The sequence below is a fragment of the Giraffa tippelskirchi genome, chromosome 3 (genome assembly GCF_054371585.1).
Source record: "Giraffa tippelskirchi isolate mGirTip1 chromosome 3, T2T-mGirTip1v1.2.pri, whole genome shotgun sequence".
In the NCBI taxonomy this organism is placed as follows: domain Eukaryota; kingdom Metazoa; phylum Chordata; class Mammalia; order Artiodactyla; family Giraffidae; genus Giraffa; species Giraffa tippelskirchi.
In genome coordinates this window covers 154,484,470-154,501,466 of record NC_137277.1, presented here as the reverse complement: position 1 = coordinate 154,501,466, position 16,997 = coordinate 154,484,470, and the positions used below count along the sequence as shown (strand labels likewise).

Below are 16,997 nucleotides of genomic sequence, written 5' to 3'. Positions count from 1 at the left end.
TGGGAAGGAGGACTCACAATGGGAACCCATTTAAGATCTTGATTAAGATGGTGGCTATGAGAATGGAAACTTTTTTTTTTTGAGAACAGAGAGAGGAAATAATGGCAAAAGAGGAACTCTTCAGTCGGTTGGCAGTACAGAAATGAATCAGGTGCATAAGGGGGGGAAATCTCCTTTTCCTCTTCAGTCAATGGCAGTTTTTATCCATAAGCCACTGCTCTGAGTGGTATGGGACAAGGAGAGCGAAAAGGGATCTTTGTTGAGGAGGAACTGAGCCAGGTCTTCATAACTGGCCACAGTGGAAAGCAGTGGGGAAACAGAATTCTCAGGTTTTTTTGTTTATGTTTTTGTCTTGTTTCTTGCTCTTTCTCACGAGAGAATTAGTCTCTTGTAGTTTCAGTATGAAGTTTATAGTTATAGTGATTCATTTTTATTACCTTTCTGTTTTCATTGGGGAAATGGTGAAATGGGAAATTTCAAAAGGGAAATTTGTCAGAGGTTCTACCTGAATCATTTATGATAATAATTAAGACAGAGATAATGTTCATTTGTGAAATGGAACACTTTAGAAAAATGTAGGTGATGAAATGATATGGTCTGGGGAAATAAAAATTGACCTATGGTAAATTAATGAAAGCTTAAATTTAAGTATATAACTTCTGTTTTGTCAATAGCAAAAATATTCAAGATAAACTTCAGATTCAGTAGAAAGTAACAGCAAGAGATTAAAGGGAAATGGTAGTTCTCCAGCCCTCTACAGTCAACAATAATTCATACTTCACACACAACATACCGATAAGGTTTGATATAAACAGGCCCTCCAGAAAGGAATACACTCTGAGAATAGTTTTCTGATCACATCTGTTCTCTTCTTTTTCAAGAAATTACACTACAAACTGCAGTCTATAAGCGTGGGTCATTTCCTATGATTAACCCCCCTCTTCTCTTTCTCAGTTTAACATACCTATTTAGAGAGGGCTGAGCTGAGGTAGGAAGAAAATATTGAAACACTATGCATTCTTTACCTTATTCTGCAGCAAAAAGGTAGGGGAACTTTTGAGACTCCCTACTAGACTTCCATTCAGTCCACCCAAGCTGGCATCTGTTCTGCTAGCTTATAAAGGTTTCCTAGGTGGCTCAGTGGTAAAGAACCCACCTGCCAATGCAGGAGACGTGGGTTCAATCCCTGGGTCAGGAAAATCCTCTGGAGGAGAAAATGGCAACCTGCTCCAGTATTCTTGGCTGGAGAATCCCATGGACAGAGGAGCCTGGAGGGCTACAGTTCATGAAGTTGCAAAGAGTCAGACGCAACTGAATGACTGAGCACACACACACACACACCCCTAGCTTATCCAATGAGAAAGGAGCGAGGTGTGCTTCTGGTTTGCTACTGCTAAATCGCGTCACACACACACACACACACACACACACCCTAGCTTATCCAATCAGAAAGGAGCGAGGTGTGCTTCTGGTTTGCTACTGCTAAATCGCGTCAGTCGTGTCCGACTCTGTGCGACCCCATAGATGGCAGCCCACCAGGCTCCCTCGTCCCTGGGATTCTCCAGGCAAGAGTACTGGAGTGGGCTGCCATTTCCTTCTCCAGGGCATGCAAGTGAAAAGTGAAAGTGGAGTCGCTCAGTCGCTTCTAGTTTGGGTCCAGTTAAAGTTAGAATTTCTAATCTGTGATAGCTGTTGTAAAAAGCTCTCGGGGAGGAGAGAAAAGAAGAGGAAATTTCCTAGCTAAAAGCAAGAGAGATGGTTTTTCTTTAGCTCAGGCATGTGTAGCTGAGCTGTTGGGTCTCAGGAGGGACGGGGATGGAGGGACGCGTGGTTATGGGTCTTGTTTCGGAAAAGGTTGAACTATCATCGGCGCCTGATGGAAATGAGAGGGAGGAGGCCACAGCAGTGTGTCTAACAGCACTGCCTCTCTTATTGCATTATCAGAAAAGAAAGATAACCTGAGAATAGTCTTCCATTATCTCTCTCTACAAAGGGATTAGTGCGGGTTGCAAGAAATTAATGGCTTTTGAATTAGCACAGAAATACTAATGAATGTCAGAACCAGAGATGTAAAGTAGGTGAAATGAGCTTTTCTCTGCCGCATTTCTCTCCTTTTCTCTTTTGGTTTGCTATTTTAAGATCTAGATCTGTGTTACTCTTGTTAATTTTTTTCTCCATCCAAGATCAGAAATCCTACCCCTTTGGGAATGTGATTTGTCTTCTTTAGGGAGTGACTCAATTAGATTATGACTGTCTCCAATGTGTCAGCAAAAAGGTTGAGAAACATTTCAGAAATGAAAAACTTTACTAGGGAGGAAAGCTACCTCATTTTCACACCCGATGAAAGTATCAGGACATCTCCCAAGTGACAGTCCCCTTTTATTAAAGTATGACATCTGCATCTATGACAGCTAATCATTAATTAAAGATGGCATGACCAGATGAACTTGTGGGGAAGAGGAGAAGAGAAGGGAAGGGAATTACACCTACTAGATGCTGGGCATTATGCTAGAAGCTTTATGTGCTAGAAGCTTTATTTCTGTTCTAATTCTTACTAAGTACCCACTATGTACCAGATGTTGCACTGTGTACCATGACATAAGGGTGACAGGACAGACCTCACCCCTGTCCTCCGTGGAGCTTATAGTCCAGTAGGGAAGACACACTTTTTGAAAAACATCAGCATTTATTTTGTTTGTTCAGATATTTAAATAAATTATTATAATACAGCCTGAGAAGAGCCCATTTGAAGAGAATAATATGGTAAGGATTCCTGATATGACCCAGGGTTATGTGTGGGCAGACTAGGGGGTGGGGTTGGGGGAGTCAGGGCAGACTCCTTCTAGAAGAGAGGATCCTTGAGTGAAGGGTAAGTGTGTGGTAGCTGGTGGAAGTGGCGGAAGGGGCACTGCAAGTGAAGCGAATAGCGTAAGCAGGTTCAGAGAGGGGAGAGAACTGCTATCCAAGCAAACACCTAAGAAGTAAGCTAGTTGAGTCATGTCTGGAGAACTGGTTATGAACCAGAAGGCCCCTGGCCTGGCCTTGAAGACTGATGGAAGTGTCTGAGAAACAGGAGTTTGTGAGCAGCACACATCATGCTCTGTTCTTTCCACTGGCCCTTCCTGTCTTTACCAACCTAAAGAAAGATGAGTATTGGCAGGGAGTTAGGTCAAGTGGCAGGAGGAGCGTTCTTTCTCTCATATCTGGTGCTTTGTAGAACACTGGGCTTCCCTGGTGGCACAGTGGCAAAGTATCTGCCTGCCAATGCAGGAGACACGGGTTCGATCCCTGGGTCAGGAAGATCCCCTGGAGAAGGAAATGGCAACCCACTCCAGTATTCTTGCCGTAGAATCCCATAGACAGAGGAGGGAGCCTGGTGGGCTACAGTCTATAGAGGTCGCAAAGAGTCGGACATGGCTGAGTGACTAACCAACAACAAAAGAACGTTACCTAGAAAACAAGAAATTCTGGCAAAAAGTGGTTGTTTCATGGGCCCACGGAGCATAACCCCAGTCATTCTGGTGTTTCTGTTTTCCGAACAGGCTTCTGCCTGTCTCATTGACAACGAACCCCCAGCCACCCAGTACTTACTTTTGCAGTTGGAATTCCACCCTAGTTAAGTTCTTCAGATGTGAGGGTTTCCCTCAATTGCATCTTGTTGATTAGACACTCTCTTGGAATTTTTACTACCTCTGTTTACTATTGTGTTTGGTTTGAGCCAGCAGGTTAGTCCCTGATCTCTTTGTTTTCTGGCACCCGCCTTGTCATCTCATTCAGTTCATTCATGTTCACGGATTAATATGTTACTTCTTTTTTTTTTTTTCCTTTCTTTCTAGAACACAAGCCAGCATTCCCGAACATCCTGAAGAAGGGTTACCTAGAGATTCGGAAGGACCATGACAGTTACTGGCAAAGCTGTTACGCCGAGCTCTCCCCCTACAGCTTATACTTCTACAGCCTTGACAACAGTGGGAATCAGAACCTCTATGCCACGTACCAGCTGTCCCACTTCCAGAGCATATCCGTTCTGGGCAACCTCGAGGCCAGGCTGGTGGACACCGTCCTGTATGACAACACTCAACTGCAGCTAAAGGCCGAGTCGCCGTGGGAGGCTTTGGACTGGGGGCAGAAGCTCTGGGAAGGCATGCACGCCGCTGCACCAGCCTACATGGGCCGGCCGGGAGAGCTGGCCGACTCCCCGGGGCTTGGCCATCACGTCGACTGTCCACAGAATCATTGTTTACAGAAGAAATCCTGTGAGCTGCTCATGCCATCCCCTGTGCTGGATAGCCCCAAACAGTATCAAAACATCCTCAAATCTGGGACGCTGTACAGGCTGACCATGCAGAACAACTGGAAGGCATTTACGTTTGTGCTGAGCAGGACCTGCCTGATGGCCTTTCCGCCGGGCAAGCTGGACGAGGACCCCCTGCTGAGCTACAACGTGGACGTGTGTCTGGCTGTCCAACTGGACCACCTGGACGACTGTGACTCTTGCTTTCAAGTTATCTTCCCCCAAGACATCCTCCGCCTCCGTGCTGAGACGCGGCAGAGGGCTCAGGAGTGGATGGAGGCCCTGAAAACAGCTGCCAATGTGGCAAGGAGTTCAGAACAGAACCTGCAGGTCACGCTGAGGACCAAACCCAGGGATCAGATGGGTGGGCACGAACTCAGGAAGAACAAACGGCAGTCGGTGACCACTAGCTTCCTTAGCATCCTGACGACTTTGTCTCTGGAACGAGGGCTCACCGCTCAGAGTTTCAAATGTGCAGGTATGAAACAACATTTCAGCCTAAAACTCATTAAAGAACAAAATCCTGAATCCCACAGGTGTAATTCACTTGAAAAATCCCTTTGAGAAGCCAGTCCCTGATACCTCTTGCATCTCAGTCGTGTCCAACTCTTTGTGATCCCATGCACTGTAGCCCACCAGGCTCCTCTGTCCATGGGATTTCTCAGGCTAGAATACTGGAATGGGTAGCCATTCCCTTCTCCAGGGAATCTTCCCGACCAGGGATCGAACCCAGCTCTCCCAAGCTGCAGACAGATTCTTTACCATCTGAGCCACCAGGGAAGCCCCTCCTTTAAGGAGTTTGCTATATTAAACCATCTATCCATCTTCATGCCATGCTGATGAAGTAAGTAGAAGCAGCTGTGATCTACCCACTGAATCAAAATGACTCGGCTGCCACATAAGCAGGCTAGAATGTAGGCTTCCTGAGTCTGCTGTGATTCCATTTCCTTTGCCTTCTTAAATCAAGGTCACTGGGAACGTAGATGTCACAGACTGTCTCCTAAGAGACATCCATGCCCAAAGCTGACTGCAGGCATTCCTTAGGTAAGGAAAACATCCATAGTCAGTAACTGTCATTGATCATGACCTTGTCAGATTCTGTTAAGATAGACTCCAGAAAGTCAGCCTTGACAGAGAACCTGGAGGTGGCCAAGTGCAGGGCGATGATGAATCAGCAGGTGACCTCTGAGTCACGATGGGCCGGGCCATCATCCTTGGGACTCCTGGGGCTGCCGGAACTGCTGTGGAGGGTGAGACCCAAAGTGGAGGCCAAGGCCAGTCATCTGGTAGTCCTTAAAACCCTATTATTGCTTCTCTCCCCTACTCACCATTCCTCTCACCTTCCCGCAAACAGTAAACCAGAAAGCACACATCTCTCACTAAACCAAGTCTGTATATCTACTATGAGCAAAATCAAATTATTTCCCTTTCACTGTATGTGCTTGTGTGCTCAGTTGTGTCCGACTCTTTGCGACCCCGTAGACCGTAGCCCGCCAGGCTCCTCTGTCCATGGGATTTTCTAGGCAAGAATACTGGAGTGGGTTGCCATTTCCTACTCCAGGGGATCTTACCAACCCAGGGGTCAAACCCATGTCTCTTGTGTTTCCTGCATTGGCAGGCGGGTTCTTGACCAACTGTGCCACCTGGCAAGCCTTTCCCTTTGACTAAACCCCATGCAATTTGTCACAAGAAATTTACCATGGAGGTAGCTTTAACTGGAAGCCTGATTTAGAAAATTTCAATTGAGGTGTATCAGATTTAAGGACGTTGTTTAAAAATGAACAAGAAACCCACCATCAGTCAAGAGCAGATTTTCAGTTTCATGCCTCTTCCTGCATTCAGAAAAGCCAAATAGTGGTGGCACAGTGAACCTTTGAATTTAGCTTAGTTATGATGGTTGCCTCTTCTATTAAAAAATAATTTACTCAAAGCGGGGATTAAGTGAATCACCCGAGCTTTGTCTGGAGGGCCTCAGTAGCTTAGGAGCAGACACTTGCAGGTTGGTCTGGGAGAGACCAGCAACTCCGAGCCAATGAAGAAGCCATACTAGGTGAGGTGCACATGTCTGCAAGCTTGTGTGACCTTGTATTAAGTCAGCCAGCTACTTTCGGAAAAGGTTTTTGAAATAAGGAGATGCTGGTTTTAGCACAGTTTTTAGAAATTATTGACATTGCAGTGTCTTCATATACTAGTGCATATATTATATTTCAGAGTTCAGCCAGTCAATAATAATTTATGAGTGCTTGCTCTGTGGACGCGCTGGGATTGCGGTACACTCCTGTGGCTTTAGACTGCTGAGGAGGGCAACAAATCTGCTGTGTTATTAGAATTGAGAAGAACAGCTCAGCTTCATTTTCAAGGTGGAGACCGGAGTATGACTCGGGAACATTCTAGTAAAACAGGGAAGAAAAGCCTCAGGTGTTACACAAAATGATCCCTTTGTGGCCTTCTACTTCACCTTCCTGCCCTACGTTTGCTTCCTGATGGAGTATGCCCTGCATATACCTTGTGCTACCTGAGTAGCATCTCTAATACCCAGAGAAAGGAGAAGTACAGGCAGAGGGTACCGTTCGGCAGGTATACCACATCTGGCAGCTGGAGAAAGGAGAACAGGAAAAAGACGTAGAAAGGTGAGTGGAAGAGACAGGCAGAAGGAAGCTAAGTGGAAAAGAGTAGGAAAAGGATCACGTGATAGGCTGGGATAGGACCTGGAGCAGCTTCTTTGTGTGTGCCTGCTAGGTTGCTTTAGGCATGTCTGATTCTTTGCGACCGTATGGACTGTAGCCCGCCAGGCTCCTCTGTCCATGGGATTCTCCAGGCAAGAATACTGGAGTAGGTTGCCATGCCCTCCTCCAGAGGATCTTCCCAACCCAGGGATCGAGCCCACGTCTCTTATGTGTCCTGCACTGGCAGGTGGGTTCTTTACCACCAGCGCCACCTGGAAAGCCTCAGAGCATCTGCTTTAGGGTCCATGTTTTAGGATGCCACCCTTTGCTGTGTGAATCGGGTGCCCCCTGATTGGCTGTCTGGAGAATAGGTTGTGGACGGTGGTAATAGGGACCCTGGAGACAGGGTAAGGTAGTCTAAGAGTCCTTTGCTCTGCTTGGCTTTTACCTTCTTGCTTTTGGTTTGGAGTACTAATGGGACACAAGTAGGTTTCTCATTTGGCGTGGGGAGAAGTCAGTCCTAATTTATACAGTGTGGCTGATTCTCAAGTAAAATGTTTAATTTCACTTCATGTCCCCTCTTCCATCAGAAACAGCTACACTCAGTTGCTCTGTGGTACACGTGGGTTATGGGTGGCTTTCCATATTCCTCAATACCTGTGCCCAGAATACTGGTTTCCTATCTCACATAGGCATACTCCATCTCCTGTAGGGGGCAGAGTCTCAAAAGAAAAAGGCCCAAACTTGGTAAGCAAACCTCTGAATGTTTTTTGTTACTTAGGAGGCTGTTCTTTATATCAAAGATTATTATAGCAGATGGAACTTGAAAAATTGATCTATGTTTCTCACAAACACAGTTAATCTAAACCAGCTGTTTATGCATTTAGTCCTTGTGTCCCCTAGCTTTTCATCTTCATAAAAACATGCATTCAGTAAAAGAGCTGGGTGCATAGCATGTTTACCTTCCAAGCTGTCAAAAAGTCCAATAAACTGTTTTTAGTTGAATCTTGGCTTTCTCTATCATTTTGGGGAGAAGCTGCTGCTGCTGCTGCTAAGTCGCTTCAGTCGTGTCCGACTCTGTGCGACCCCAAAGACGTCAGCCCACCAGGCTCCGCCATCCCTGGGATTCTCCAGGCAAGAACACTGGAGTGGGTTGCCATTTCCTTCTCCAATGCATGAAAGGGAAAAGTGAAAGTGAAGTTGCTCAGTCATGTCCGACTCTCAGCGACCCCATGGACTGTAGCCTACCAGGCTCCTCTGTCCACGGGATTTTCCAGGCAAGAGTACTGGAGTGGGGTGCCATTGCCTTCTCCTGGGGAGAAGCTAATTCACAGTATTTCACTGTTTAAGTGAGCCTCTTTAGACTACAACTACTTATGTCCACTTGGTCCCTCCCCCTTTAAATATTCCTAATGAATAAACTTTAACGGTGGAAGATTGCACTGAGCAGGTCTTTATCATGATGTCATTCGGTTGCTATTCGGGGGAGCCACAGATGTTGGCTTTTAAATCTACCAAATAGTGCAGTTGGCCTCATTTCACTGAATTCTTTCTGTAGGTGAAGAATTTTCTATATCCTTTTTAGAAACTGAAAGAGCCCCGGCAGAGAAAATGGACCCTGACCATCCCCAAATGCCTGAGGTTACGGTTTTGAAAATACATGCTTGCACATAACTGTTTATTTCTTAACATGTGCTTGAACTTTTTATAGTTGTGTTTGATTATGTGTGGTTTGTTACATGGCTCCCTCTCCTGCTCCACGGATGCTAGGAAACCCAGCTACAGTGGTCTTCCTGCTATTCTGTAACCTATTCTTGCTCATTCATGCCTCTAAGGCCCTTACACATGCTCTTCCTTCTTTCTGAGAACGTGCCTTTGAAAATTAAATTCTTCCATTCATTCTACCATTTATTGTGTGCGGAGTTTCTGACCACATGTCTGAACCTCAGATATACCTGGAGGAGTCAGTGCTGCAGGGAAGCCGACATGGTCCCTGCCCTCAGGGAACTTGCAGTCTCCTAGGGAAACCAACATTAGCCAGATTCATCACCAATGCCAAATGTCAACTGTGAGCAGAGCTGGGGAAGCGAGGCCCAGAGGTCAGATTCGGGAGCTGTCAGAGGTGGTGCCAAGTGGAAGTCTATGAAACTGCAAACGTTGTGTCTTTTCTGACCGACAAAAAAGGGCAGTTTGATAAGGTTGAATTTCATGTTTGACCCTGAAGTCCCAGAAGGTTCCTGGGCAGAGGAGCACATAAGGAAAGTGGTATTTAGGAACAATTAATTTGCTAGTGCTTTAGTACAACTTTACAGAAGCACTTTAGCAGAAAGTAAGGAATGCTTCTTTAATGAAGTCACTGGTTGGGATTCAAAATTATGTTTGGCAATAGGGCATCTGTAGTGTTAAAATATTAATACTAAAACAAATGACTTTGCAGCTTATTAAAATACTAATGGGGTATGTACCTGTAAGTGGTTCTAAATGAGGTCATTCACAAAATGCTGTATAAATTTGATTATAAAGCAGTAGCATGGTTTTCTTCAGGAATTAGAAAATGTATACATACCTATTTCCCCTCAACAGATACTTGGTTTCCTGGCGGTAATATAGACAGATATTTGTCCTGTAATTTCCCAACAATCAAGAAACATAGCAGTTGAGTGTTATGATAAAAGAGCCCAGAGCCTTGCTTACAGATGTGGCAAGAGATGGCAACGCTCATGTCTCGAAGCGTCTCACTGCTTTGTGATTTGGAGGTGAAATTGGATGGCCCACTGTGGGGCAGTGTTCTTGATTGTGAACCGAAATTGAAAATGTTAACAGAAGAGACAGCGAGAAAAACAGTGAGCTGAGGGGATCCCCTCCACCATTTCACACTGTCAGTTTTTATGGTTTTACTCCTTGGGCTGCTGTTTAACCTCTTAGGACTGCTGTTGGCGATTACATCTCTCTGGCATTAAGAGCTTTTTACTTTCCTTTTTTCTACCCCCCCCCCCCAGGCCCTTGGGAGGGGTAAGCTCAAGGGGTGGGGGGAGTTTTGCTGTGAATTCTTCAGCCATTTAGTGCAAATTCCTGTAATTACCGGCATTGTGTCCTCTCTGAATGGCACATAATACAGCAGAAGCCATTCCTAATTGAGACCTTACAGGAGGTACAAATCCTCTCTTTGTTCAGCCTGACAAATTAGTGCCAGAAAGTGGCAGGGTCCGAGTGGAAATCAAAGGCAAGAAACACAAAGATGGAACTTAAGGCTACAGTAATAACCCTCTCTTGTCCTGAAGGGAAAAAAGGAATGACCAATGAAAAATGAAGTTTTTTTTTTTTGTTATAAATTCCCTTGACATGACAGCACCTCGGGGCCGCTCTATTTATTTAGCAAAAGTGATTAAACAGTAATACAACAGGGCGGCCCATTGTTTCCCCCAGCGCCCCCACCTCACAGACCCCTGCTGCCTCGGCTAATTGATTGACAATGAACCTCTGATAAAGAATGTTGTTAGGACCTGAGGTGGGGGGAGCCTTTTTTCCCCTCTTTTTGTGTGTCTGAGTGTGTGTGTGTGTGTGTGTGTGTGTGTGATTTCAATTTTGTTTGAATTGCACTCCAGTTTCTCTTTGCCCCACCCCTACTTTCCTCTTCTCTCCCCTTTGCTTTCCACTCCCCTTACCCCAAAGCTTTTGAGCAGTTGCTCCCAGCTGACATTCACAAACAGGTAGTGAGGAATTAGGATTGTAGTACAGGCTTTTGACAAATTTATCTTCGAGCAAACTTCCTCCTCTCCCTTTGGTCCATTTAAGGCAGAACAGCAGTGTGAGAAGAGAGAAAAGGGAAAGAGTGCTGATTATTGGTGCTTTAAGCTCAGAAAAGTGGGGTTTTTTTTGTTTTTGTTGTTTTTTTAGTTTCTCATGTGTGGGAATGGATGTCTGAAGCTAATCTTTCAACTTTAAGAATCTGTGCACGTTTATGTGTGTAGGTGGGGGCGGCGTTGTAGAATAAGAAATAAAAATTTGAATTATTTAATCTCCCCTCAGTTCCTGAGAAGCCAGGATTGATTATTTTAGGATAGAACATGGCTGCTTCTGGTGTAATTCAGCACTCCAAGGTTGCTGTAAATGATGGGAAGATGACCAAAGGCCTCTAGGCAGATAATTAATAGCCCCTGGTTATATATGCTCAGCTAGCTAAGCTGAAGCTAAATCCCAAATTTAACTCTGTTACAGCTGCAAAAACAAATCATTTCAAGCGCCTATGAAAGCAAAATATATTAAACAAACAGTATCGACCTTGTTAATACCCCATGGCATTTCATGTGATAAATGAGGGCGTCTTTCTGGCAAAGGCCTGTTTTATGGCATCGTGTGGACATAAAAGATACCTTTACCCTGGTAATACAAGCATCCCTGATAGAAAGTATGGAGTGGTTAATTATTCATTAAATAGCTGCCAGTCTGGAAGTAAGCAATATTTCTGACTTGGGCACAGTTAAGTTACTTATTGGCCTCAGAGTAAATCATGCAGAATAGCAATTCTTAAGAAAAAGAGAAATTGAATTTGGGAACTGATTATGCATGAGTCTAGGTAAAATAAGTTCTGTACATTTTTAAGTGCCAAGTAGGAAAGTTGTACAACTTATTACTTACGTTCTTGAAAAAACAAATTCCAGTATGGCCAAAAATCTGTTTTGATTCCCATGTGAGAAATTAGGGGATCTCTAGTAGCCAAAGTGCCAGACCTCCTAAGGAAATGAGAGACAGAAATAAAAAGAAATGGACTTTCCTTGATAGCTCCAATTCCTCTCTTTACTACTACTTTCAAATTTGTCTCCCACTTATTAGGAATGGTAATACAGTGAAGATTTATTTGACCTAAGGAATAGGCAGGTAGCCAATTGGAAGAGAAAGAAACAATTAAGGAACTCTGCTGTGCCCCTCAAAACATAAATAGCTTGGAGTAATGAGAACTATTCAGTCCATTGTTACCGTCTCACTTTGTATCCGGCTTCCCTTGTGGCTCAGCTGGTAAAGAATCCACCTGCAATGTGGGAGACCTGGGTTCGATCCCTGAGTTGGGAAGATCCCTTGGAGAAGGGAAAGGCTACCCACTCCAGTATTCTGGCCTAGAGAATTCCATGGATTGTATAGTCCATGGGGTCGCACTTTGTATTGTCTAAGTTATTTTGTTTTTGAGTATTGATTGCTGTCTCCCAGAGAATAAATCTCTAGTTCATTTTGTGTGTGTGCTGGAGGGCTAAGTTTTATTTGCCCAACCTCGAATAGCACCATGGAGGGGTTCTGATAGTAAAATCCATAAGTGGAGTTTCAGTGGAGGATTTATTTCAACATGCATTTATTAAACCGCTCATGTATGTAGGGGTTTTCCTGGTGGCTCAGACAGTAAAGAATCTGCCTGTAGCCCACCAGGCTCCTCTGTTCATGGGGATTCTCCAGGCAAGAATACTGGAGTGGGTTGCCATGCCCTCCTCCAGGGGATCTTCCCAACCCAGGGATCGAACCCAGGTCTCCCGCATTGCCTGGCACATAGTAAATGCTATATAAGAATTTTGCTGTTCAGTCACTCAGTCGTGTCTGACTCTTTTCAACCCCATGGACTGCAGCACGCCAGGCTTCCCTGTCTTTCACCATCTCCCGGAGCTTGCTCAAACTCATGTCCACTGAGTCAGTGATGCCATTCAACCATCTCATCCTCTGTCGTCCCCTTCTTCTGCAGCCTTCAACCTTTCCCAACATTGAGATCTTTTCTAATGAGTCAGCTCTTTGCATCAGGTGGCCAAAGTATTGGAGCTTCAGCTTCAGCAGCTGTCCTTCCAAAGAATATTCAGGGTTGATTTCCTTTAGGATTGACTGGTTTGATCTCCTTGCAGTCCAAGGGACTCTCAAGAGTCTTTTCCAACACCACAGTTCAAAAGCATCAATTCTTTGGTACTCAGCCTTCTTTATGGTCCAGCTCTCACATCCATACATCACTACTGGAAAAACCATAGCTTTGACTGTATGGACCTTTGTCAGCAAAGTAATGTCTCTGCCTTTTAATATGCTGTCTATATGTAAGAATTATCTAATTTTATTATTTGTCTACATAGGACAATAATTACCTGGATAAAGATATCATAGGCCTACGTACCAAATTTGCAGTTATCTCTAAACTAGGTTGGACAACTAGTGTGTTGAGTGACAATCAAGATTCTGAAACATGCTAGAAGAATGGACCAAATGAGGTGAGATTTAGTAGGGATTAATAGATAATCCTATACCTATATTCAGAAAGTCAACTGTGAAGATGGAAGGAGGAGAAACTCGATCTAATAGCAGCTCACGTGGTCATACAGACGAGATTTAGTAGGGATCAATAGATAGTCCTATACTTATGTTTAGAGAATCAGCGGCAAAGATGGAAAGAGGAGAAACTTAATTTGATAGCAGCTCATGTGGGCATACAGATGAGGCCCTGGGGAAGCCAGCATTTGTGCTGTTGTGGCTACACAAAGTGCAAGCACAAAATAGGTCCAGAAAGAAGAGAACGTATCCTCACTGTTGCCAGAGCGCACCTGGAAATTCCAGTTATGGGTGCTGCTTTGGAAGAACAAACAGCCACATCTACTGACACTGGATAGGATAGTGAAGGGACTAAAAAACCATGCCATACAGATGTCACCTAGAATAGGAAGGACCCGTCTTGTTTCCACATTATTTGAAGGCTGCCATTTAGAAGAGAAAATAGGCTTACTTTGTGTAGTTCCATTGGGTCAAAGTAACAGAAATGCCCAGAGTAGAATGGATTTTCCTTATTGAAGAGGGTTTGATGGCCATGGGTGAAAATGAGTAGAGTGGCAAGAGCCCTGGCCAGTGAGACCAGAAGGTCTGGAATGTTGACCTCAAGGCTAGTCTTCTAACTTGTCTGAGCTATGTGTTTCTCCTCTGCAGGATGAAGAGCGGTATTAATTCAGCCCTTCTGCAAATATTTATTGAATTTCTACTATATTTTATGTAGTATGCTTGATGCTTAGTGAACAAGATAATCCCATTATGTGTCTTCTCAGAACTTGAAAGCCAGAAGCCAACTTAATAAGTAACTCTAGCACCTGAAGGTCTTTGAGTATCTTTCCAACACTTCCATCTGTCTGGGGTATTTTAGAGGGGACAGTTTTGCTCTGTATGGTCCCTTTTATCTCTCATTCTGTGATTCTTTGAAATGTCTATAGAAGATTAGAGAAAATTAGATTAATGCGGTCCTCCATTTAAATTTCATTTAATAAGCAATACCTTTTTGCTTTGGGTAACAGTATTTAAACCATTAGAAATATCACTTGACTAAGAAGACAGGAGATGGGATTTTTTTTTTTTTTTTGGCCTGATATCTGTCATTGGATAAATTACTCTTTTACAGTCTAAGTTTCTGGGTCCAGGAAATTCATTTGCAATAAAGCTAAATATATATTAAGAATGTGAATACACACTGAAATAGTACTGTGACTGGGGAAGAAGAATGTTATATAATTTGGGTTTTGAACTATTTCACATCCTGAAATTCAGAGAGATCTGATCACTTTATATAAGTAGGCTGTTTGATTTTATAGGATATAAATTTGCTTTTTTGATTTATTCCTGGTATTCTCATCATAGAAGTCACATGTTGTCTTTGATATGTTTCAGAAGAATAAAATCATTTTGAATTTCAGAAGATAGGGATCTTTTGATAGACCTTCCTGAACTTCATAGACCATAGCTGTGCTATCTTTTTTAAAAAAAGCTGTTCATTTCTCCTAGTCTTTGTTGCTATACTTTGGTCTGGAAAGTTCTTGTCCCTTTTTGTAGCTTCCTTTATGGTTAACATTGTTCTCATCATGTGTTCATTTCCGGCTAAACTTCTAAAGTAAGTGTTAATATACTACTGGACTCTACGTTGAGTTAAAAGTTTCTATTTACTGACCTTTCACTGGGAGGGAAATTGGTCTAGGTGTGGTTTTAGGACAGACTGGGGTAGGTTCTTTTAATTTCTAGCTAAGTTCCTTGAAAAACTAAGCTTTTCATGAAGTCCTAAGAATAAGAGCTACTAGAGAGGTTTTCTAAACTCCATTATACTGCCTAAAAGCAGAAACATTCTTAAAAAATGTTCTGAAAAACTTGCCATTTTATCATATATCTCTGAATAAGGAAATTGGGTAATAGAGTAGTGCCAACTTATTTCTTGCATTAATATTTCCATCCATTCATTCAACAGACATGGGCCTACTATGGTCCCCAAAATTGAGGACCCTAGAAAATATGGCTATAAACAGGTCTTTATACCTTGAAACATTCTAATATAGAAAATGTTTTCACTAAATTATGTCAGTTAAAAAAAAAACAAAGAACATGAAACTCCTTTACATGTTTCAGATAAAAAGTGGAGCAGGCCTGTAAAGCCATGTGCCCTGAGACCACGGGTGACAGCCAGTGTTCTGGGTACAGTTTTGTACTGTGCTTTGTTGAAGACTTCTAGATGTGAACAATCCTTTATACTCCTAGAGACTTATTTCCAAGCCTTTCGTGACCACTCTCCCCAAACCCCACTCTTATCCTGCAGGTAAATTGAACTATTCCTCCTGCTTGACTCCACCCACCTCCACTCTTGGACTCATCGGCCTGTGACTTGTGTCTCACTTTTTTGAGGGCTGGACCCCAGCACCTCACAAACTGTGGTTGGAGCACTATTTGCATCCAAATCATGAGCGTGATATGGGGAGCCCTGGCTGGATTCTTGCCTAAGACCTGCTGGAGTCAGGATCTCTCCGATCAGGCCTAGAAATTTCACAAACTTTCCAGTTGGTTTACACACATGCAAAGTTTGAGAAACCACCAACCTAGCCCACAGAATGTTCTTAGTGAATGGATCGAGCCGTATTTCAGCTTTCTTTAGGTTATATAGGTACGTTTCCTTTAATTGTTTCTTCTCCCTGTGACCATTGATACCTATGAGATATCAATCTGCTGATCATTGGCACGTTTTCACATCCTCATTATATCCTGGAAACTACAGTGATGTTCTGTTAGGGTTCTACCCTGTCGTGATGAATACAAATGAAGGAAGTGATTAGCTCAAGTCCTTGACCCACATTTTGGCTTTTATTTCCTTTGAGACACTCTAATGTTATGTTTTTATTTTATACTTGGCATATTTAGTGTTTGAATTTTGAGAATGGCTTTTACCTCACTGTCTTTTCTCCCAGCCTGGTCAGTTTTCCCATAGATGACTACAGTGGCTTCCTAACCAGGTTTTCTGCTTTCATTCTTTTTTTTTTTTTTTTTGGCCACAAGATGTGACTTGTGGGATCTTAGTTCCCCAACCAGGGATCGAACCTGGGCCTTCAGCAGTGAAAGCACCAAATTCCCTGGACCACCAAGAAATTCTTCCCTGCTTCCATTCTAACCTTCCCAAATCTTATCTTAACTGCAGTGAGTGTGATCTTATTAAAATTAAGATTGACCCTGGTAGACCTTTCTATACCATTTTTCAGGAGCTTCTCACTTCCTTTGACGTGAAGACTGGCATCTTTACAGCTACTCCCTCGTGATACGGCCCCTGCCCCCCTCTTAACCATCAACTCTTGCCTTCTTGTCACTCTCCCCTACACTGGGTTCCAGCCACACTGCCTTCACTCTGTTTCTTATGTGTACCACTTCCTTCGCGCTGGCCCGAGAGCCTTCCCATGTGTGGTTGCCTCTCCCTGGAATATTGCCACCCTCACCATTAACCCCCAACTCATTCTTCAGGTCACTACTTGGATATCCCTTTCTCAAGTACACCTTCTCCAGCCAACCCCTCAGACTGACTCAGGACCTTTTTAATTCCCTCTGCTATCATGCTAATCTAATACATCCAGAAAGCTCCAAAAAGGAAAACTTGAATTTGCTGGGTATCAGCAACTATTTGCATAGCATTTACATTAGGGATTATAAGTAATCTAGAGATGATTTAACGGAGAAGGCAATGGCACCCCACTCCAGTACTCTTGCCTGGAAAATTCCCATGGACGGAGGAG

General features: G+C 43.6%; 1 protein-coding gene across 2 annotated transcripts in view; it reads left to right on the top strand.

The window, feature by feature from the left end:
• Window positions 1-16,997, top strand: part of PLEKHM3 (pleckstrin homology domain containing M3) — a 209,319-nt gene that overhangs the window by 45,876 nt on the left and 146,446 nt on the right. For both annotated transcript variants that reach the window (XM_081578174.1, XM_081578175.1), the window contains exon 3: window positions 3,837-4,772. In XM_081578174.1, coding sequence (XP_081434300.1) covers window positions 3,837-4,772 — 936 coding nt within the window. The remainder of the gene's footprint in view (window positions 1-3,836; window positions 4,773-16,997) is intronic.